The sequence below is a fragment of the Lepidochelys olivacea genome (assembly GCF_965140295.1).
Source record: "Lepidochelys olivacea isolate rLepOli2 genome assembly, chromosome: 3".
In the NCBI taxonomy this organism is placed as follows: Eukaryota; Metazoa; Chordata; order Testudines; family Cheloniidae; genus Lepidochelys; species Lepidochelys olivacea.
Window position 1 is genome coordinate 206,816,861 of NC_140413.1, and position 24,783 is coordinate 206,841,643.

The following is a 24,783-nucleotide window of genomic DNA, read 5'->3' on the forward strand; positions in this document are numbered from 1 at the left end:
GCAGTTCTCATCAACATGGTATCTCAGTGCCCTAACTGTAACTTAATTAAGAAGTCTGTGCTTTGGACCTCTTATTTTGGTTACTATAACCTCTCTCTTCTCCAACAACTCCCCACTTACTACCTCTCTGCATTCCTCCCTCTTCAGGTGCTTAATTTAGGTTACTCTCATGCGCCTATGACCAACCAAATTCTCCCTGAAGCACTCCACTATTATAAATTTAAGTACTTTACTTGGAAAGGGCCTGTGCTACCTTGCTCCAAGTTTCTTTCTACACCCCATCTCTACTCTCTAGTGTCCTCCAAATGCTCCCCTAATTTTTCCACTCTGCTTTGCACTCTTTCATGCTTGGAATGTCTTGCCTAACAAATGCATCCTCTCCCTTCCTCCTCCAAGTGCTTCCTTAAAATCAGTTTCTTCTAGAAATCCTTCCTATCTTGTTTCTGCTCTCCAGCCTCTTCACATCCATCCTCACTTCTGTTCAATTTATTCGCAATTTTTGCTATGTCTTTGATAGTCAGCGTTTCTGGTGTAATGTATTTTGTACAGTAGTGTAGATATTTATGGCACACTATAAAACAATTTTAATAATATAGAAAACAGTAATGCTTCTATTTGTTATGGGGTTTTTATGCAAAATAATTTAATGTAAATATTCTTTACATAAACTTTCTTTGCATTTGAACTGCAGTGTTACAGAACCAAATTTAAATCAAATTTGGTACAGGTTAACAAAAATTGCTCTTAGGTCAGGGTCAAGCATGGAAAATGTCAGCCTACATTTTAGGTATTAATTTTGCTCTCTAATCTAATATTTCCATCTGTGGCCTGATCGAGAAAGTTCATATGCGTGGGTATAATCCTGCACCCATGTGGAGCTTCCTTGATACAGATGGCTCCAACCTCATATATGAGCTTTCAGCACCAAGAGCTATGTGTTTTTATAACATGCCCATTGTTGCAATATCCAAGTGTCATAGTTATGGCTGCAAAACCAATCAACCAAACCAACCAACCTCCCCACATACTCACACAAGAGGTGTGCATGGGTCTTGAATGGAAATTCAGCATTTATAGTAACACTGATAGCATGACACTGGAAGGAGAGCATAGAGCATACACTAGAGTAGACCATATAAATAGACCAGGTATACCACAAAATGTTTCTTATGTAAAGCTCTATTCCAATTAAACTGTCCAAGAAAACGAAGGGCAAATAGATATATGTGCCTTAAGTATATCAATTAATTCTGCATATTTAGTAATCTTTCAAATAAAAATATTGCATAGCAAATATAAAATGGTTTGTGCCCTACAAGTGTTTTGTCAGAGGAAGGATTTTTAAAAAAAAATTCTTTTACATATTTACAAGGTGTTCTGCAGCACTTACTAGCTCTGCAAGCTTTTGATCAATAATCAGGTTGGTTAATTTTTGTGAGAACTGTACAAAATTGACAAAAAGTAAACTAAAACTGATGGCTGTAAATCCAAGGATCACCAAAAAACTCAGTTTATGGATAGCTAGGGGCAAAATGTTTCACCATTTGAATTCTGCTGAAAAAAAGAGCAGGTGATCTTTCTTCTTCCTTAACTCATACTCTGTGCCTATGCAGCTAACATACCTCTACACAACAATCTAAAGTTACTGTGCATAAAAACATCAATAATTACACTACTCACAAACACAGAGAAAGAACACCCTTGTTCTGATGTCCCATTCTTACGCACAAGTTCTCCTTGCTTTTGCAGGCTTGTCAGACCTTTAAACTTATTTTCGCCTACCAGTAATAGTTTTGTATTTTATTAAATTTTTTAAATTAGATTTGATGGTATCTGGTTCACATTGCTATTAACCCTTATAAAATGTAGGAAAATCTGCATTTGTTATGAGAAAGCTTTGTGTTTTCAATATTCATTTCTTGTAGAAAGCTAATGAGATTCTGAAACCCAAGTCTTGCTTTTAGTGTGTAAATGTGCTGCAATATTAGTGAGGATATGATTTCTCACACTTTGGCCTTTTGATGAAACACCTTTGCAATACTAGTGTCACCTTATCCTACAATTTCACACATCAGCTGCCATGGTATCTGCCCTGAGAGCCCAGTTTCACATTGCACTAATGAGTCAACACCTGTTAGAGTAGAGAAATCTGAACCTTGTTAGCGACTGTGCACTCTCCTGGGAACTTGGATGTTGAGCATTGTCATACTCACCTCCAACATGTCTGTACTAAGGATTCTGGCTGCAGCTGTGATGAAGTCTCCTATCAGCATTGTAAAACCAGGTAAACCCAAGAAGAAAAAGCAAGATGGGCAGTGTTTTATGACGGTATTTAAAATATCCTGAAAAGAAGGAAACGCTCTCTCAATTTTTATAGAAAAAAATATTTGAGAATATTTATCGTTGTATTTTATAATGATGTTACTGGTAACAGAAATTAAGTGCTAATACTTGATATATAAAACATAAATATACATATAATGGAGCACCCCAAAACATTGATATGGTTTACTATTCTGTCCTCGAGGTGCACACCTCCTAGAATGGTTTCCAATTCTTACTCCCTTTGAGAAAAATTCATAGATTTCTTTATTTAGAAACACACTGAAAAGGAAACAACTGTTTATAAGATGATGTGTTTTATGTTTATTAGATGTACTAAAACATTCAGTTGGTTTGTAAGTTTATGATAAACTGATATACCATCAGAAATGGGCCACAAAATCATTTTATTCAGGCTTCCATGGCTATGTAACATTAATGAAATTACACTAGCTACTGTCCTTGATTCTGAGTAATTCAAGACAATAACTTACAGCCATTATTAAAACTTTAGTATGACTGCTTCATAGGAACGCTCAAATGTCAACACAAAAAGTACCTGGGCATAGCAAAGAGAAAGACAGTAACCGAGAAATCTTTGTTTAACTTTTACCAGAAGTCACACCTACCTATTACCATAATAAACTAGATAGGGGGAAAGATAATTTTTTCATTAATTATTTCATATGCTAAAAGGAAGTCTGCATTAATTTTAAGGAGTAGAACACCATCAAAAGCATTGCTGCCACACATATACGTATTGCGCGCACACACACTTTCTTGGAGTGAGAATTTTTTCATTCCTTTGCCATCTGCTCAATTTTTTCACTGGCTGTCCTTATCGAGAAATGATCCCAACAATGTCCGAGTTGAAGTTCCACATCTACAAAACTTGAGTGGGTTCAAAATTAGACACAAAGTTTGCATAAACCCTGACTGCAATTATTATTTTTTCAGAAGAATGGAGGTAGTTGATTTCCATTGAAGTTCAAAACCTCGGTTTAAATTCTCATTCCTACTAAAAAAGAAAACTTATTCAAGAAAATTAGGCTCCCTCCCTTCCCCACAACTTTTTTAATGCACTAAAGAAGGCCTGACCTTATTTTAAATCGCAAAATATTCTTCCTGCTTGATTTTTAAATTAGAAATAAAGATTTGTCTACCTTGGAATAGTCCATCAGTAGCTAAAAAATTAGCAAGAATTTGACATCACAGGTATCAAGGCAGTGAAACTTGATTGATAATACAAATAATTTTATTCAAACGGTTTAAAACACTGTTTGTTTGTTTTTTTAAAATCACTTATTTAAACAAAAACACCTGAGAAAAACTCCCTTTGTTAAGGATTCAACATTTCCATCCTTTCAATTAAGATCTGAGAAAGTTATCAATCTACATTAATTCTGAAACCTCCAGTTATCCTCAACAATGAAGACCAGATTTGACATTTCTGAGAAAATTGGTCGTTAAAAAAGCAAGTCTTCTTCATACACATCATAAATAAGCAAAAAAGCATAAACTCAGTCTTTTTCCTACTTGCAGACCATTCTTTTAAATTACATCAGTAATTTGGAAAACATAGAAGTCTGAGCAAAAACTACTTATTATTTCTCCTCTAAAATATTTACATTAGCATACTGTGAAATGATAAACCAGCTTGTCTATTATAAAATTAAGAGATAATTTTTAATTTTGGCATTGCAGAAGATAGTGTTTTCACCTCTCTGAATGACCACAATGCCACTCAAGTTAATGTTTAAACTAGTTTTAATCACTTCCTTTGATACATTTTAAAGTCAATATCAGTCAATGCAAACATTCTAAAAGACTGAGCAGATGGATGCTGCAGCTCATAAAGTGGGTGGTAAACTCATGCTCTGAGGGCAGAACAAAAGATCCACCCTTTTTTTCATAATTAAGGAGCTGATTAATGCATTGGGCTCCTCACAACACACCTGTAATTACTAACAGAGGTAGGTATTGTACTGTGCTCTGAATATCAGGCATCACACTATACAGCAGCAGATGGGAGTACACTTCTGCTGACATATGCTACAATAAAAAAAATGCATGCAAACCTGGCTTAAAAGGTGGGAGAATGTAGCATATTTGATGATGAACACCACAAACAACTGCATTAACTTTGTCCTGCTTTCATTAATTCCATCTGTTCAAGTTATTAAACCAAATCTTCAATTTTCGTTTTGAAATCTTTAAAAGTTGGCTGTGGAAACTACAGAGGGCAGGGCTCTGTATAGACAAAAGGTCTGTGAACCTCCTGACGAGGCTTCAAAGATTCAATAAACACCCAGTCTTTTGGGTATTTATCCAACCTGAACCTGAACCTTTAGGACGATCACCCTTTACTAATGTCTACTGCTAGCATGGTTTTGATTAGGTTAAGAAAGCACTGCACACATGATTATGAAGCTTTAACTTTCGTCCTTTTTACATCACCTTCTGTAAATAAGCAAAGGAAGAAACGAATATAAATGGAAGACAAAGCTGTAGGAGTGAGAATACAGTTGCAATATAAAACAAGATGATGCAACTTTAGCACCAGATATGTTTTTACACTGCATTTTTCTAAACAATGCAAGAATTTAGTTACAGATGCCACATTTGCTGCTGAAGAACCATAGTAAAGTATCTTTTACAAATTTAAAAAAAAAGATTTTTTCCCCTGAAGTAAGTCAGAAAACTTCTATAAAATTGTTTTGAAAAGACTGCTATTACAGTGGAGTGACCCTCAGCTTCTCTTTTTCACTATTCACACTCAGGATTTGCAATTTTACACACGTCATGCTACTGGGTGACGTGGCAGGCTCACAGCTATTGGCACCAAAGTTATCGATGTATAATGGAGTAAAAGTCAGTTTACACTCAGTCTTTGACTTTATATCAGTTTCCACAGTCAAATTCTGATCTCAGTGATACCAGTATAAATCCATGATGGTTCTATTGACTTGTTTAACATTAATCCTGTTTTATACCACTATAAATAAAATCAGAATCTGAAAAAAAAAATAGGAAAAAGGCTTCTGCTTTACTTAAAATTAATACAAATAATATAACCTTAAAAATGAGAAGTTTAATGACAAAGTTTGTCAAATTTTATCTCTTATTTCCTGATTAACACACTTTTGTGCATTATATACATCTAGTGATAAAAGTTAGATTTTATGTAGTAATACAGTAGGTTTGCAGCTTATCAAAAGATTCAGATTTATGAGAAAGCAACCAAGTGAGAACATCTGTCCTTTATTCGTGATCTTGCAAAAATCAAGTAATTCAAACAGAGGCAAGTTGCTTCCTTCCCTTCCAAGCACGGTTCTATAAAAGTAAACTGTATTCAGCAGCTTACAGCCTAGTAAATGAATCACTTTAATTGAATGCTATGTACACAGTAACTGGAAAAACACAAGCAATAAGAAAAACATATGGTGATGGCAATAGAAATTGGTTTACTCATTTTGTACAGTGTTGTTTCTTTACTTCTTTCATAATTGACCTTTAGAAGGATAAATGTGTAAAATAATTTTGGTTTATTATGGCTCCAAACCTTTCAACAATTACACAAAATGAAAATCTAAAATGAAGTATTCATTCTGGAAGCATTTCCATTGTTTACATAATTGCACAGCTATAATTTAGTGTTCACGTTGTTATGGAAAAGTGAAAAAAAAAACCATTATGGACTATTTCAATTCCAAATGCTTCACCGTAGTGTCAAAAATGGAAAAAAAAAATCCTGTTTATGCCAGTCTAAAACGGATTAACCCTATAATTGATAACATAACATATTTCAATACAGAGTATTCTAGCAGTGAACAAAATAACATCATATGGTCATCACCATCCTCGGAGTATGTGAAAAAAATGTTTACGCAAGTTCACTGGAAGGTCAATTATAAAAATATTCTTCACTTAGTTTTTGCTCAGGCTATTGCAGATTATAGGTGTAACAAAATAGCTTGCCATCTGTCTTTATCAGGTTTCCCAACTGTCCCTCATCAGGAACAAGCTGGGTTTTTCACTGAAAGTTCACCTTGTTCTTCAATGAGATATCACCAGGGACTGGAATTTACAAAAAGGAAAATATTCATCACAAAATTGCTCTGTTTGTTTTGAATTTTTTAAAAGGAAAAAATACTTAAATATGTTGCTTTATTAATTTTCCAGAGAAGATTTTTTGTCCTTTTCCTTTTTCAGAGTTTCAATAGAGCTACTATAAGGTTTGAATAGACAAAGGATAAACAGGCTGAAACACTTGATAAAGGAACCCTCACTATTCTAGCTACAATATTTTAGGTTTCTAAAACACTAATCTAGTTTCAACAAAAATGTATAAAAGAATTTTAACTCACATGAAGCAAGGTGATTATTTTGATAGAAGAGCTATGAAAGTCTGTCACTAAAAAGTATTCTCAAAACAGTAATAGGTACTAAAATGTATTTTCATCTGACAGAAGGGAATGGATGTTAAAATTATGTATGGTCAATGCTTTGAAGCTGGTGACACAGAGATGTCATCCTGAGGAAAAAAGAGAGCTTAATAAGTGAAAAGAATGGAACTAGACACGGAACCAGGGATGACTGGAGATGAAAAGGGATAAGAACATAAGAACGGCCATACTGGGTCAGATCAAAAGGTCTATCTAGCCCAGTATCCTGTCTCCCGACAGTGGCCAATCCCAGGTGCCCCAGAGGGAATGAACAGAACAGGTAATAATCAAGTGATCCATTCCCTGCCACCCATTCCCAGCTTCTGGATGGATCTTGGTGCCAGCCTGAAGGGTCAGGGGCATAAAGTAGGAGACTTCAGAGTTTGGAGGGAAGAAGAGTGAAGAGGTGGAAAGAAGAAGGGGGCAGAGGGAGAGAAGAAATCAAGTTGGATGTTATTTATTCTGTACTTAAATTCCTGGGCAAAAAAGGGGGAGGGAAGGGCAGGGATGTGGGTTTAAACAGCTGGGAAACAAAGGCACAGAAGAGACTGGTGAGGCCTTCAGCATAAGAATTGATTAGTAAGGAAAGGTAAAGTTATTTACCAAGGACAAGGGCAGAGATGAGAGGCAAGCAAGGGAATTTAAATTGTAGCATGTGACCATAGCTACCAGACTCACTCCAGAGTTCCTTGTTTCTGTAAGAGACAATTTGCAGCTGGAGGGGAGGAGCTATGGAAGGGGGAAGGGATCCTATTAGGTTGATGTTATAGGAGCTCTCATTCCCTGACCTCTGAAGAAGGTATCTGAAGTTCTACCAGGCATTGGTAGAGCAGCTTCATGGAATGGCTTTAAATGTAGCTTTGTGACTCTCTTTAATACTATACACATAATACCCATATGTCTGTACAGTAGTGTAAGATTTTACTGAAAAAAGGTGCACTGCTAAATGCTTATCTAGAAAATAGCATTTGGGAAGAGAAGGGGAGGGGAGAAATTCATTATAATTTTGGTTGCCTTCCAAGAGTTAACAAAATAATAGTAGAATATGAAAGTCTTATGAAGTTTGATGTTTTTATAAAACTAATAGATCTGTAAAGATGAATGTAATACACACAATGGCTTATGGTTTCTGAAATGCCTCAGAACTAAGGGTCCTGATCTGCAGCACTTCATTAGCCACATAAATATCTACAAAGAGTACTTTTTCTATGGAGAACAAAAGCAAAGCTGCTTGCTTATTGTGTCTTTAGAAAACAATGCTCTACCCAGCTAATACTTGTTCCAGTAAACAGCACTAATAGCTTGGCAATCTAAAAGTTCTACACTACTCCTCATTGTATTTATAAATAAGAACTTAATACAAAAAGATATAAAAGCCCACAAGTACTTTTTTTACTTCAAATCAATGGTGATACAAAATAGATAATTTAAATGGCTTCTATAACAGCTGTCACATAAAATGCTTCATATTACAAATTACTAAGATGCCTAGCTAAATCAAAATGACATCTCTCCATACACATTGTTTCTACAGAAGCTTGCTACACAACTACTGTGTTATTTCCTTGCCACAAGTACCAAAAGCATATTCAAAATATGTTAAAAAACCCTCCTCTCACATCTAAATATGCAGACTATATTTATTGACATACGTGGCATAAATAATTTGTATCAATAATGTACATTCACTTTTTCTAAGCCTGGTCTGGTCACACTTGTTATTAAAATGAAAAGAAGAAATGAAGTGAAAATCTAACCCTTAACTTTTCAGTCTTCAGCTGTGCAGCAATTTGTTGGCTTACACTTTCTATATGAAGGAACAAATCCAATCTCTCTGTATTGAAATTTAATCACCAAGTACATCTGTTAACTCAGCAGGGCTTCTTCTTTAGGTTTTAGTTTTACTCTTAACTTCACGGAAGTAAAACATGGTGCAACTGCAGTGCCTTCCCGTTATTCTAAAACTGCAGTTATCACTGAGCATTTCTAAAATCCTGTTCTTTAAGAATATTCTCTAATATATTTTTTATCTTAAAATCCCAGCTCCAAAATGAACTGCTCAATTACATTGAGACTGCAGCCATGAAATCTAATTGTTACACTTCCACATTTTTTATGGAATTAAACCTCAAAGTTTGGAATGTTATCTAACCCATTTACCCACATCTCAAACATTCTCTTTTGCCCAATGGGCATGTATTGTATGGCGTATGTTATCAAGACATTATACTAAGTATATTCATCTATGTGTATAGTTGTGGCAGGAGGCGAAGAATCTCTGAGGGAAACTGACACCAAATCAGGTTGGGGTTCTTTAAAAGAATCTCTCCTTTCAAGTTTAAAAAGAAAAGACTTTAAATCTACACAGTGAAGTGACCCTGCCCAATAAAAGCATAGGTTTTTTTTTTAAGAAGAAAATCCAGAGGGACAGTTTCAAATGGCAGCTAGGCACCCAATTCACCCTGAAAGCCCTCCTCAAACTAGATGGTGCAGCTCTTGCCATAATAGCAAGAAGTGAACCATGAAACCTGTGAAGATTTGGTTAAAGAACAAAAAAGCATCCAAAAGATGGAAATGCTTATTCAATGCAGATCTGGAGTTATACAGACCTCTTCTGTCTGGAAATTTGAAAAGAACTGATCCAGTCATAAGATTTCTAGTATTTCTGGTTTCAGATGACACCAGGAAATTACAGAGCTGTATGAAGCACGTCTTTATTAAGGTTTCTGAAATAATAAAAAATGATTTCTTACCACAGTAAATATAGGTCTTTGAATATACAGAGGCAACATTCTCAAACACGTTGTAGGATCTATACCCTTTTGGATCCCTTCTCTGACCTTTTGGAAGACCTGTGTGCTCCAGTGCTTTGGGAACCATCTAGAAAGCCAAACCGATTGAAGCTACAGGTATATCCTCCTGTGGCATTGAACTTTTGAAGCTGAAATCATAAACAGGCCATGCAGCACCAATCACATCAGACCCTTTTGCAAAACCACTATGGCAACAGAAGATGGCGGGAAGGTGGTTGGGTAGTGTGAATACACAGAGGCAAAATTTTCAAAGAAACAGTTATTATGGTAATAATTTTTCCTTCTCTGTAGGGCCTCTGAATATTCCCACTTGGGGAAGATTCGTGAGCAGTAGAATCCCCAAGTGCTAGTAAATAAGCAAGCAAGAATAGATGTAGATGTCAAGTTGAGAAAGCTAGGCTGTGTGAACGAGTGTACCGAACTCCAGGTAGGAGTCCTACAGATATCTATTTTGAATGCATGCCATCAGTCCCATCTTGGTAGTGGTAGTAAGCTCTAAGACCAAGAGATACGGACTTCCTTGCTAAAGCATAACATGTCTCAAAAGACATCCTATTCTACTTAGATAATTGTTGCGTGTAAACAGTATTCAGGTTATACTAAAGGCTACAAAAAGTTTAAATGCCTTAATCCTTCCCAAATAAAAGCTCAAAGCCCTCTTGAAATCTAGCCTGTGCTATCTAATTTTCCCCCAAACAAGAATGAGGTTGTGGGAAGAACACCAGAAGAAAAATGGTCTCAGGTGGAAATCACACACCATTTTTAATATAAATTTGGGTTGAAGACATGGAACCTGCATGATACCATGAAAGAAGGATTATAAGTTTATAAGCCTATAGTGCACAGTTCTTCCAGATGTAATTGCAATTAAAAAGCGCTGGGCCAGAGTCACAGTTGGAGCAAATTGGCATAGCTGTACTGAAGACAGTGGAATAGGATCTCTGACCTTTTGGAAGAGTTTAAACAGATATTTCAGGTGACTAAAACCCATACAGCCATCCACTGGTAGAAGATTGCTTGTTCAGTGTGATAGATGCACCCTGAAAGAGAAGAGGCAGCTGCTGACAACAGAACAAAATAAATTATACAACACAGACCATGGAGACTGACCTCTCTGGTGTACCTAGAGGGAAAAAAAAGACTTCACTTCTCATAATATTTAAGCATTGGTGACTTTCTGGACTGCAGCAGACTCATGTGGAATCTCCTAAAGAACATGTCATGTGAGAATTAGACAATGTCCTATGTTCTAGCCCACAAACAGGGATAACTCCAGATCAGACTCAAACTGTTTTCCTGAGATAGTATGTTCAATGATACTGATGGAAGAAATGACAGGTCTATGAATGGCCAGTCCCAATTCTTCAACAGCAGATTCAGCACAAACTGTTCCAAGAAACACTTATGTTATCTCTGAAGCTTGTGACTGGGGTTGACTGCCAGCATATGCTTTTTGCCGTCCAGATGTAGAGCTATCAGATGCACTTGATGAAGCAAACATTGCTTCCTAACAGGTTTTTTTGAGCATCAGGCTGGTTGTTGATAGAATATATAGATCCTGTGCTGTCTGTTTTCCCTTAAACAAAACCCTTGATGAGTGGTAGAAAATATTTTAGAGCCCACCATTTATAGCTTTCAGATCCAAAACATTTAAACGGAATTCAGTCTCCACACAGTCCACTGAGTATGAACTTTCAGCTCCTGGGGGATGAGCTCCCCAGCTTTAATAGATAACAATGACTATCACAAGAGTTCTTGGTGAAAGATTGAAAATTTCAACACACTGTCTGGAAGCTCCCGCCAATGGAAGGTCATAAGGCTTTCAGAGGAACACATGCTAGAGCTGCTATATCATACACATTTGGGGTGAATTTTGTTGCATGAGATGGGTACTTGCTAAACATCTTGGTGAAACAGACATGAAACGGACAACACCTTGCACTGATGTTTAGTCCCCCCACATAAAAATTGAGATTTTTTTGTGAGATTAGGAAAGTGGCATCATTTGAACCAAGAGCCAAAATCCAACTGGAGTTGGAATGACAGAAGCTAGCGTCAAGCATGTGAAATTTAAATCTTTTGATGAAACTGCTTCGTTTCCAGGAGGCCATCTTTCTTTTCTGGTATAAAGAAGTACTGTAAATAAGAAGCTTGACCTTTTGCCTCTGTACTGCTGAGGAATGGCTCCCGTTCTTAAAAAATGTACTTCTAATCTGAAGAGTTTCCAGAGAAAAACACTGATAAGGGAGGGTTTATGCCGTGGAACTGGATTATATTTTGATGAAAAATGAATGGACTCTACTACTGCATCAAATAGCAATTCCATCTCAAGACACCAGGAAACAGCCTCCAAAGGTTGGTGGGTGGAGTACAAGGGAAGGAAACTGTTTATGGGTTCATGGGCAACATCAAATTTGAGGCCTTCCTCAGAAATTACTGCTGTGTATTAACATCCTTAATTCCATTAAATAAGGTCTCCCCCCCTCTATTGGAATAACTAAAAGGAGACACAGAGTATTTAATTTGATATAAAAGAGGAGAATCCTAACAGTTTCTACTAAATCAAGTGTTAAGAAAAACATCATTCTAGTGTATCATCTTTTCAGAGACCATTATACAATCAAGTCCAGAATTTCGATGTTAGCGTCAGTTAAAGGAGTATCATACAATTTGCCTAGCTAGCAAACAAAAAGATTGACATTTAATACACAAACAGTGTACAAAGCATTTGAAATACTCTTAAATAATTTAAAACAAACACCATAACATAGTCACTCTACTACTGTGGTAGACATAGAATGAACTTTGGTTTGTAACATTGGGCTTGTTTTTGTGTCCATTGAAATCAATAGCAAAATTCCCATAGACTTCAATGGTGCAACATCAGGTGCATAATGCAATACTACATAAGGTTTTAGTATAACATTTATGTATTTATACTTTATGCATACACAGTATGTTCTTTCTCTTCTGATCTTCTTTCAGAGGTCATTTTTCACTTTGTAGTGTGGCCTAAAACGTAGCGTGTCACCTAGATTCTTTAGAACCTGAAAGGAGACTGGAGTGTTTTTCAGTTGAAATCCTCACACCTCTGTCTTGGCAACAAAAAAAAAGTCTGGTGGCTCCTTCTAGCTAGTAGCACCCAGTCCTTTGTTAACAGGAACACAGGAATCCCCACACTGGATCAGACCTGGTCCAGTATATGGTCTTTGACAGTGGCCAACACCAGATGCTTCAGAGGAAGGAAGAACCACCCAGCAGTAAGCAGATATGGGATAATCTCTCCCCACATTAGGTCTCATCCTAATTTCTAATAATTTGGAATCAGTTTAATCTTGATGCGTGAGGTTTAATATTCATTCCAAAATTTCTGTTAGTAATAAATAACAAGAATATCCAGATTTATAATTATCTGTTTTAGTATCTAATCAGTTTTTTTTTTTATCTTGCTAACATTTTACCTCAATGCCATCCTGTGTCAATGAGTTCCACGGTCTAATTACATGTTGTGTGGAAAAGTATTTCCTTCTATCAGTTTTGAATTTATCACCATTTACTTTCACTGAATGTCCTTATTCTTGTGTTAAGAGACAGGAAATAGAGAACTACCATATCTACCTTCTCTAGACCATTCATTATTTTATATACATTTATAACATTGCCTCTCATTTCCTCACTAAAATAAACAATCCCAATCTTTTTCAATCTCTATTCATATAAGGGTTTTTCTGGGAATTTGATCATTCTCATCACCATTTTCTGAATCCCTTTAATCTTGCAATATCGTTTTTGAGACAGGGTGACCAGTACTGTGCACAGCCTCCAGATAAGGCTGTCTACATCACTGGATTTATATAACGTCATTATAGCTATATATTATTCTCCATCCCATTCCTTAGGCATCTTAATACCTTTTCAACAGTGAACTTTATTTGCCATTGTGTTGTCCATTCACCTGGCTTGGGTAGGTCTCTCTGAAGTTCCTCAGAGTGCTCTCTGATCTTGGCTGACTTAAAATAACTTTGCATCATCTGCATAGTTTGATACCTCACTGCTCACTTCCCTTTCCACATTTCTGTAGGCAGAGCTGGGAGTGCCACCTGTACTTAAGGTTGCCATTTATACGACTCTTCAGTTCCTCATAATTTTCCAAACTAATTTGTAGGGCTGAAATTTTCCATGGTGGGTGTGTGCCTCAGGTTGAATTTGGGAGGGAGGAGAAGAAGGGAGAGAATTTCAGCAAAAGTTATTCAGCTGTTCCTGAGAATGAGATTAGGGGAAAATATGTTGCCCAAGTTAAAAAACTTCTTACAACCATTTTGTTGAGAAGCTCTGGGGCCTCAGTGCTTTACAGCAGCGACTTAAAATTTGGAAGGGGAAAAAAACATCCCCAGTATCAGGGATGTGCCTTTTGCTGCTTCCACGAAAAATGGCTCAAATTTCACCAAATTATAAGACTATGAAAAATCTCAGTTCACATGCTCAGTAGAAGACAGTTTAGCAGCTAAATTCTTTGAAGCATCAATCTGCGTTAAGCATGTTGCAGCCCAGGAGGGCCAGGTTGAGCAGGACATTTTTTGAAATTGCTGCTCCTGGCTGCTGAGGTGCGAGGCACTAGAATTAAGAGACTGTCTCTTGTGTTCTCAGTGCCCCTCCTGGGCCCACACAAGGGGAAGAAGCAGAATTCAAATGCAGAAGCGACAAAAGCTGGACCTAGGAAGGGATGGGGGAAAAGGAGAGGATGGAGGGAGTAGATTGGGACAAAGAGTTAGGGGACATGCAGCGACTGGGTCTAGGAGCTAATAGTGGGTAAGGAAACTAGGACGGAGAGCCAGTGTAAAATGGGATAATACCACCACTTCACCTCACAGAGGTGGTGTGAAAATAAACGTATTAATGTTTGTGAAGCACTCAGATGATAAGCTCCACAGAAAAGCTATCAAGAAATTAATAATTCTGTATTCAGAAAAGGGTCTGAATAGTTTATAATAAATAAATCACAGAGCCACACATTGATCAATGTGGACCAAACAAAATGTTGAATAGCTGCTCTTTTCGTAAGCATCATTGCACAGGCTACCCTAATTCTGGCATATCTGCAGATCTAAGAGTTGTCTTTGCCACCTACCTTTCTTTTAACATAGTTTGGGGGTAGGGGGTGGTATACATGTAATTCATTACTATACTTAACACAGGATCTAGTACGGATCCTGGAGGCACCCCACTATTAATCTTTTGCCATGATGAAAATTGACCATTTAATCCTACACTCTTTGTTTTGTCTTTGCCCACCGCAATACTTTGCCTCTCACCCCATGACTATCTAATTTCTTTTGTAGCTTCTTGTGAGGGACCCTGTCAAAGTCTGAAAAACTAACTTGTTTGAAAGTCTAAATTATGTTCACTGGTTCTCCTTTATCCACTACTTCACTGATACAGTTCAAAAATTCTAATAGAGTAATGAGACATGATTTTCCTTTGTAACTTTGAAACTATGTTGGCCAGACACTATCAAACCATGATCTTCCAAGTGTTTTATAATTCATTTTCAATTATTTTAATAGGTCATTCACTCACCATTCCTTACCCATCCTGGCTACTAGCCATTAATGGACTTAACCTCCATGAACTTATCCAGTTCTTCTTTAAACCCTGTTATAGTCCTAGCCTTCACAACCTCCTCAGGCAAGGAGTTCCACAGGTTGACTGTGCGCTGAGTGAAGAAGAACTTCCTTTTATTTGTTTTAAACCTGCTACCCATTAATTTCATTTGGTGGCCCCTAGTTCTTATATTATGGGAACAAGTAAATAAGTAAATCCATTCCTCCTCCCCCGTCTTTGGGCTTACAAAAGAGAAGTTCAGGATAATCATGTGGACTATGATGGCATATCAGCCCAATATGTTCTCTATCTGTATATAAAAATTTAAAATTATAAGGTGGGAGGGTATTCCCACACCCATATGTTATAATTAATTCTTATTTTCCACTACACAGTATGATTTCTCCTGTCTGAAAAAAGGTGATGCAATTGTTGCATAGGATTGTTCATGTCTTTGTACTGGGATGTTTGTTATTAGAGGCAGGTATGGCCAAATTACAGGCATCTCAGTTACATCACTATCTTTCTTTCTTTCTCCCTCTCTCTGTAAGCTAATTGCTAAATCTTAAACTCAGAATGCCTTTGGGAGCTTTGCATAAAATACTCTCTCTTACATTGCTCTTTTATATACTGTACCTCAAAAGAGGAGACAGACATTTCTGGCAAGTTTGAAATGTTAGGTCACATTTGCCATTAATTATACTGTATTTCTGTATGAACATAAATCAAGAGGATATTTTTTAGTTTTATTCCTTTTCTAGCAATATAAAAATCGATAACACAGAGAAGAAAAAAGTGCAAATTTTGCATACATATAGCCTTCAATAAGGAGTGCTGTCTTTGCCAGTCTGACTAGAGTTGTGAGAGAAATAAAGTGATAAGCAAATAAAGACAGTATATGTGCTTTAACTATGAGGTATTGTCCTTACCGATTTAAGAGTACCTTGTATGCAGTTATCCAGACACATACAGTATGCAGATAAATATGCACACATATCTGGATGCCTGTGCACTGACATAAACCCAACTGTGTTGGCTGTTCAACTAGTATCTTCTTGCTAATACTTTGCATGATTTCTTTTCCGAAAGAAAGTTGTCAAACCTCTGTCAAATTGAAAACCATGCCAGCTGTGTTGTGAGCAACTATTCAACAACAGGTTTGAATCTGTGATAAAAAGTCTGTGGGATTTTTGTTTTTAAATAATGAAACATTTCAGAAAAGGCTTATTACTTATGCCATCTTCCAAGCGGAACCAATGAAACTCTTGATAGCACATTTCAGTGAAAAGGCCCCTGGGCTGTATATTTACTTAAGTATATAAACACAAGAACTTTAGCTCAAATAAGCAACATAGTTGTGTGGTGTTCCTCAGTCTTTATGCTCTCTCATCACTGTGAGCTTTGAAGACCGGGCACTCTCAATGCCCAGCCACCTGGGGATGTGATTATTAGTCAAAATATTTGCTTAGATTGTAAGGTCCTTGGGGTGAGGACTGTCCTTCTGTATGTGTCTGTACAGTGCCTAGCACAATGAGTCCCTGGGTCTATGATCGGGCCCCGTATGTGCTACCATAATACAAATATTAAGTAACAGTGATATTACTATACTGTATAAAAAATAGTTAGGCATTCATTTAAACAAATCTATTAAATACCACTGACTTGTGGGGTTTTTTACCAATATCTACATTATTAATTATATGAGGTTTAATAAGTTGTGCTGATTCTGCCACAGTAATTTGTTTATGACTGAGGCATCACTTAGTTCCCTGAGAACCATTATCTAAATTCTGCCCCAAAACCGCTGCATTGTAACATGCCATTGCAGTCGTTTTGGGGCATCCTGAGGCAGCTTCAGATAAATTTGAAAATTTAGGTTATTGAATTAAATATGGAAATAAACATGAAAATAAAGATCACAATATCACCTCTATTTTAATGTGATGTTAAATTAGATTGTGTTCTAATGATAAAGTTTAAATTTTGACTGTGCTGTACATTTCTGTATTGAAAATCTACAGCACTGCTATAGACTCTGTCAGGGGAAATCAGAAGCTTTGGCAGATAAGGCAAGGAACTGTTGGGGCTTCCAGCACCAAAGCAGCTATGGTAAACGTTTGAATCTGTGTGAGAACTACTACATTAGCTAAACGTTAAAATGATCAGAAGCGAAATAGTTAACAAGACTGATGATGCAATTTGCATAATTAGATTTCAAAGTAAATACCCCGCTGAGCTGAAAGGAGTAATTCATATTTGTCAGAGCTACTTTTTCAGGCGGCCTGCCGACTCAAACAAATATCACTATATAAGTTTGTACCATTTCTTCTTTGGGAGGCTTTCATCACAACCTTAAGAGCCATGAATTTTTTTTTTTCAAATGAATGTTTAGGTTCTGGTCTACAGCTCTGAAGCAAGGGTGAATTCTGCAGGATTATTACATACTTAGGGCCCTGTTTATGATGCATACTATGTGTCCAATGGTACCTCATCCCATTACACAAATATATCAGTAGGTAGCATGTTATTAACAACTATGTAGGTTCATGTAATCAAAAGTTTACACAGTAGTATATAGTAGTATATTGTAGTTGTTGAGCAGCAGGCATTAAGACTGAGTACTTTGATGCCAGGTTATAATGTTACACCACATTTGGTACCAAATATGCTTGCTGTGTTTCTAGCTGAGAAACAAAGTTTTCCCAAATCAAATCAGTTATTTTTGGCTAATACAACCACCTTCTTTGTAAATATTCATACATGTCTATTTATAGCAGATTTTATCCTCAGTTTATGAAACAGATCTGAGTTGTTGATCTGGCAGCACGATATTAATCACAGGCATGACACTCAGATAAATAAAAAATAGTAATAATCACAACAAACATTTATTCATGAGTTTTGAAAATCAAAAGGAACAAAGAGTTAATGATTCCTCTGAGCAGTTTTTCAGATAATTTAAAAGTAGACAAAAAAGTAAGGGAATATAACATGACAGGAAACTTGCAGTCAAGTGTGCCACCAAGAGGCAAAAATCAGCAAGCCACGTAAGAACAAAAGGACAGTGTTAACATGTGACAAAACTGAAAAACTTCAGAATGGTTTATAACTAAGAATCTGCATTCACTATGCAGTCTTTACACCTTGACCAGATTTAAATTCTAGACTGTAAGAATATATTAAAGATATACAGTCATATATAAAAATTAAATTAAATTAAATTAAAAGCGGCTCCAAGGTGAAAGTGTTGTCTGGTAAGTAAGTTCACTGGTTTTAAAAATGCCAGAGAAATTCTACTTTGTGACAGGTTTCAGAGTAGCAGCCGTGTTAGTCTGTATTCGCAAAAAGAAAAGGAGTACTTGTGGCACCTTAGAGACTAACCAATTTATTAGAGCATAAGCTTTCGTGAGCTACAGCTCACTTCCTCAGATGCATATCGTGGAAACTGCAGCAGGCTTTATATATACACAGAGAATATGAAACAATACCTATTCCCACCCCACTGTCCTGCTGGTAATAGCTTATCTAAAGTGATTTCCAGCACAAATCCAGGTTTTCTCACCCTGGGTCTTATCACTTTAGATAAGCTATTACCAGCAGGACAGTGGGGTGGGAATAGGTATTGTTTCATATTCTCTGTGTATATATAAAGCCTGCTGCAGTTTCCACGATATGCATCTGAGGAAGTGAGCTGTAGCTCACGAAAGCTTATGCTCTAATAAATTGGTTAGTCTCTAAGGTGCCACAAGTACTCCTTTTCTTTTTACTTTGTGACAGTAAGTTACAGTAAAAGAGAAACAAGAACAGTTTATAGTTAGAATACATAGCAGTGAGCATTTCATTTTACATTTTTGGCACTGATTTTTTAAGAAACACAAAACAAACATTGCAATAAAAAGATGAAAAATACAAGACATTTAAATTAATAGAGCAGTCATTATTACCAACACTAAGATAAAGGAATCCAAACACACAGGGCTAGATTTCCAAAATGGCTCAGCATCATCAACAGAGGCCAGATTTTCAAAAGAGCTCAGCACCCAGCAGATCCCTTTGTTCTCAGCAGAAGCTTCTGGGTGATGCATTTTTTGAAAGTTTAACCAATTTGTGTAGATACTGTGACAAAGTTCTTCCTCTGCCTTGGTGGGTTATGTGCTTTCGTGCGGATTTGCTCGCTTCAGAGGTTCACAGCTGTCCTCAGTTTGGCTCCTTTTGTTAGTGACACAAACCTGCCGTTCACTCAGCTAACCTCATCACTGGCCGGCATGGAGAAAAGGAGGACAACAATCCCTGCAGTCTCTGCTGGCCCACCTAATGGGTCAGGGGACGGGCCAGAGACCTTCCCCTCTGATGGGACCCACAGTCCAGGTCAACTCCTCTTATATCAAATAGGGAGTTGGGGGGATGGGGTGAACCCAGGCCTGCCCTCTACTCCGGGTTCCTGCCCAGGGCCCTGTGGATTGCAGCTGTCTACAATGTCTCCTGTAACAGCTGCATGAGAGCTACAATTCCCTGGGCTACTTCCCCATGGCCTCCTCCCAACACCTTCTTTGTCCTCACCACAGGACCTTCCTCCTGATGTCTGATAACACTTGTACTTCTCAGTCCTCCAGCAGTATGCCTACTCACTCTCAGCTTCTTGTGCGCCTCTTGCTCCCAGTTTGTTGCATGCACTTCACTAACTGAAGTGAGGTCCTTTTTAAAACCAGGTTCCCTGATTAGCCTGCCTGTCCTAATTGATTCTGGTAGCTTCTTAATTGGCTCCCGGTGTCCTAATTAGCCTGCCTTAATTGGTTCCAGCAACTTCCTGATTGTTCTAGAACAGCCCATTATCTTACTCAGGGGAAAGGGACCTGCTTAATCTGGGGCTAATATATCTACCTGCTATCACTCTCCTGCAGCCATCTGGCCTGATCCTGTCACAGTACCGAAATGGAAGAAAGAATTTTGTTGAAAATGCCCCACAGCCAACTTTAAAGTTTCTGTTGGTTCTTTGTTTTGTTTTTAATTTTTGTATGGGGGAGGGAGGGTCCAAGACCACAGTGCCAAAGAATACTAGTTTTCTTCTTTTTGTAATGTCCATGTAACAGCCATGCTACAGCATTAATGCACCCATGACACATCAAATTATAGGTGTGTCTGCAGTTCTTTTACCCATTTGGAATAAACTGGACCTATATTAGCTTTCCATTGTATTAAACCTTTTGCTACCACAAGACACATCAGTTCCCTTTTCTTGGTGTTTGCTGGAAAATTTAATGTGTCTACTAATTGCAATATAAAGATTTATGTTGATATTTGTATTCTTGAACAACATTCTTCAATGATGTGCGCCATGAAAGGGCTCTCTCCCCACGTATCATCGTCACATGAATACATTTTTAGAAGATTTACTAATATCCTCATAAAAAACATGGAAAACTATTTTTAGAGATGTTCCATTTTGTTTAAAATATCTTACTTCCTGTAGTTTTTACACGATGTATATTTGCCCAAAAACCGAAACTTAGTTTAAGAGCAGATCTCTTTGTGTTGCCTGCTCCTCACATTAATCCATAATTTCTAATATCACTCATTTCCTGATTTCCCATTGATTTATTACTAAGTCTTTCACCAAGATTTAACACAGGAGCTAGAAACTGTATTCATGCAAGCCACACAAGTAAGCAGGATCACACTGGTGGCTCATAGTCATCCTGTGATCAACCAGTACACCCAGATCTTTCTTCTCCTCTGCCACTTCCATGTCCACAGTTTATACCAAAAATTCTTGTTGTTAATCCCTAAATGCATGACCCTGCACTTTGCACTAATGCATTTCCTTTGTCTAAAAAATCAGTTATCTTCTCAAAGGAGGAGATCAGGTTGGTCTGCCAAGATCTACCTTTTGTAAACCAGGTTGTATACCATTACCCCTAAGATCTTCATTAGCCTTATTAAAAACTAAGGCAAAATATTTGTTTAGGTGTTGAGCCATGCCTAGTTTAACTTTAATATCCACCCCATCCTCAACGCTTAGCAGTCCCACTTCTTCTTTCCTTGTTTTCTTTTTATTTAAATGGATATAGAACCTTTTACTGTTGGTTTTAATTCCCTTTGCAAGGTCCAACTCTGCTTGGCTTTTGACAGTTCTCACTTTATCCCTACACTTTGACTTCCAAGAGGTAGCTTTCCTTGCTGATCCATGCCATCTTCCATTCCTTGAAGGCTTTCTGCTTTCTCTTAATCATCTGTTTGAGATGCTTGCTCATCCAGTCTGGTCTGCAACCCTTCCTTACAATTTTTTTCCCCTTGCTTTGGATGCAGGTTTCAGATACATTCTGCAACTCTGACTTAAAGTAATTCCAAGCCTCCTCCACATTCAGATTCTTGAGTTCTTCAGTCCAGTCACTTCCCAAACTAATTCCCTTAATTTTTTTTAAGTGAGTCCTTTTGAAATCAAGGACCGTAGTTGCAGATCTATTTTTGTTTATCTGTCCATTTAGTTTAAACTGAATTAGCTCATGATCACTTGAGCCAAGGTTATCCCCTACAACCAGTTCTTGTTGGTTCCATGACTATTTGATGAAGAAATCTGTCAGCTATCACAGGAAAATTGGGGCCCTACTATTATTAGTAGCACTTGTCCTCTAATCTATATCTGGGAAGTTGAAGTCTCCCATAATCACACAATTCCCAGTACTATTTAGTTAGTTAAAAACATTAAAGATATATCTATTTATATCCAAATTTGATCCGAGGGGGAGAGGGAATTGTAGCATACCCCAAGCGCTAGCCCAGGGGAACCTCTAGTAGCTTTCTTCCCCAAAGTGAGTTTGGCCAACACAGACTCTTCTAGTTTGGAATTGGCCCATTACATCACTTCTAATTTCTTTACTCCACCACCTTTAGTTCTGTATTTCGTGAACAAATACCCTTCAATACCTGTAGTCCACTCATGACTACTATTCCACCGTGTTTCTGTTATCCCTGTAATATCTGGTTTCACTTCCTGCACCAATAGTTCTAGTCCCTCCATTTTGTTATCCAGGCTCCTTATATTGGTGTACAAAAATCTTAATTGCTGCTGCTTGGCTTTGCCCACGTACCTCACCCGACTGCGTACAGTCATTCTGCTGCCAGTATCACTTACCTGACTGTTAGTGCTAATACCAATGATGCTATGATTCCTCTTAATGTCCATTCTCCTACACACTGCTGTTTCTTTCTCCATTGCTGTATCCTTTCTTACTTGATTTTCCTCCAGCTCAATAAAATCATGCATGGAGGTTACCATGAGCATCTCCCAAACATCTCCCCTCCCCCAAGATCCTAGTTTAAAGCTCTTTTAATCAGTTGTACCAACCTCCATCCCAGAAGTCTATTTCCCTCCCTACACAGGTAGAGTCCATTCCAGGAAAACAGTCCTCGGTTCTAAAGGATAAGGTCCTTTAGAGTAAGGGACCTGTTGAGAGAGAGAAGTTGTGCCCATTATTGAACCCAGAAATGCTCCTATAAAAAGAATTTGCTGTGCATGGGCCAAAATTTATTTTTTTTTTGAGATTTATCTGCAGGCTTAGACTTCAGAATAGTAAAGTAGTAGTTTGAACTGCCAACCACACCTGACATGACCAACCCTTGAGGAGCCAGTTGTCAAGACAGGGAAAGATTTATTCCTAGACAATGGAAATAGGCAGCTATGACCGCCAGCACCTTTGAAACCACCCTTGGGATAGATGACAGGCCGAAGGCTGGTAGGACTTGGTACTAGTAATGATTGTGACTGAATGTGAAATGAAGAAATTTTTCATGAGAGGGATTAATCGCTTTGTGGAAGTACGCACCTTTCAGGCTGAGGGTCTAAAGACAGTTCATTGATTCCAGGGAGGAAATTGCTAGGGATACCATCCTGAATTTCAGATGTCTGACATTCTTGTTCAATCATCTGAGATCTAGCATCAGCCCCTCGGTTTTTTGGGGTATCAGAAAATATCTTGAATAGAACATTTCCCCCTGTGTTGAAGCGGAACTGGTTCTATGTCTCCTAGACTTGGGAGAGATGAAATCTCCTGTGTCAGCACTGATTGTGAGAGGGTTCCCTGAAGAGGGATGGGGCAGGAGGGTGGAATGGAGGTAAACTGGTTAGTTATTCCAATGTAATGGTCTCCGATATCCATTTGTCCGATGTTAAAACTTCCCATGCTTGATGGAATAGAGAGAAGTGGTGCCCAAATTGAGGCAGCGGGTTATGTCATGCAGATGAGAAATCCTGATTAGTGGGTGGTTTGGTCTCAATCAAATCGCACCTGGAGCTGCAGCTAGCGAGAGATATTAAGAGTAACAAGAAGGGTTTCTTCAGGTATGTTGGCAACAAGAAGAAAGCCAAGGAAAGTGTGGGCCCCTTAATGAATGAGGGAGGCAACCTAGTGACAGAGGATGTGGAAAAAGCTAATGTACTCAATGCTTTTTTTGCCTCTGTCTTCACGAACAAGGTCAGCTCCCAGACTGCTGCGCTGGGCATCACAACATGGGGAATAGATGGCCAGCCCTCTGTGGAGAAAGAGGTGGTTAGGGACTATTTAGAAAAGCTGGACGTGCTCAAGTCCATGGGGCCGGACGAGTTGCATCCGAGAGTGCTAAAGGAACTGGCGGCTGTGATTGCAGAGCCATTGGCCATTATCTTTGAAAACGCGTGGCGAATGGGGGAAGTCCCGGATGACTGGAAAAAGGCTAATGTAGTGCCCATCTTTAAAAAAGGGAAGAAGGAGGATCCTGGGAACTACAGGCCAGTCAGCCTCACTTCAGTCCCTGGAAAAATCATGGAGCAGGTCCTCAAAGAATCAATTCTGAAGCACTTACATGAGAGGAAAGTGATCAGGAACAGTCAGCATGGATTCACCAAGGGAAGGTCATGCCTGACTAATCTAATCGCCTTCTATGATGAGATTACTGGTTCTGTGGATGAAAGGAAAGCAGTGGATGTATTGTATCTTGACTTTAGCAAAGCTTTTGACACGGTCTCCCACAGTATTCTTGTCAGCAAGTTAAAGTAGTATGGGCTGGATGAATGCTCTATAAGGTGGGTAGAAAGTTGGCTAGATTGTCGGGCTCAACGGGTAGTGATCAATGGCTCCATGTCTAGTTGGCAGCCGGTGTCAAGTGGAGTGCCCCAGGGGTCGGTCCTGGGGCCGGTTTTGTTCAATATCTTCATAAATGATCTGGAGGATGGTGTGGATTGCACTCTCAGCAAATTTGCGGATGATACTAAACTGGGAGGAGTGGTAGATACGCTGGAGGGCAGGGATAGGATACAGAGGGACCTAGACAAATTGGAGGATTGGGCCAAAAGAAATCTGATGAGGTTCAATAAGGATAAGTGCAGGGTCCTGCACTTAGGACGGAAGAACCCAATGCACAGCTACAGACTAGGGACCGAATGGCTAGGCAGCAGTTCTGCGGAAAAGGACCTAGGCGTGACAGTGGACGAGAAGCTGGATATGAGTCAGCAGTGTGCCCTTGTTGCCAAGAAGGCCAATGGCATTTTGGGATGTACAAGTAGGGGCATAGCGAGCAGATCGAGGGGCGTGATCGTTCCCCTCTATTCGACATTGGTGAGGCCTCAT

The 24,783-nt window shown here is 38.2% G+C and overlaps 1 protein-coding gene across 2 annotated transcripts in view; it reads right to left on the reverse strand.

Moving 5' to 3' along the window:
* RALGAPA2 (Ral GTPase activating protein catalytic subunit alpha 2) overlaps window positions 1-24,783 on the reverse strand; it is a 299,634-nt gene that overhangs the window by 160,444 nt on the left and 114,407 nt on the right. For both annotated transcript variants that reach the window (XM_084624472.1, XM_084624471.1), the window contains one exon: window positions 2,214-2,342. In XM_084624472.1, the coding sequence (XP_084480598.1) occupies window positions 2,214-2,342 (129 nt within the window). The remainder of the gene's footprint in view (window positions 1-2,213; window positions 2,343-24,783) is intronic.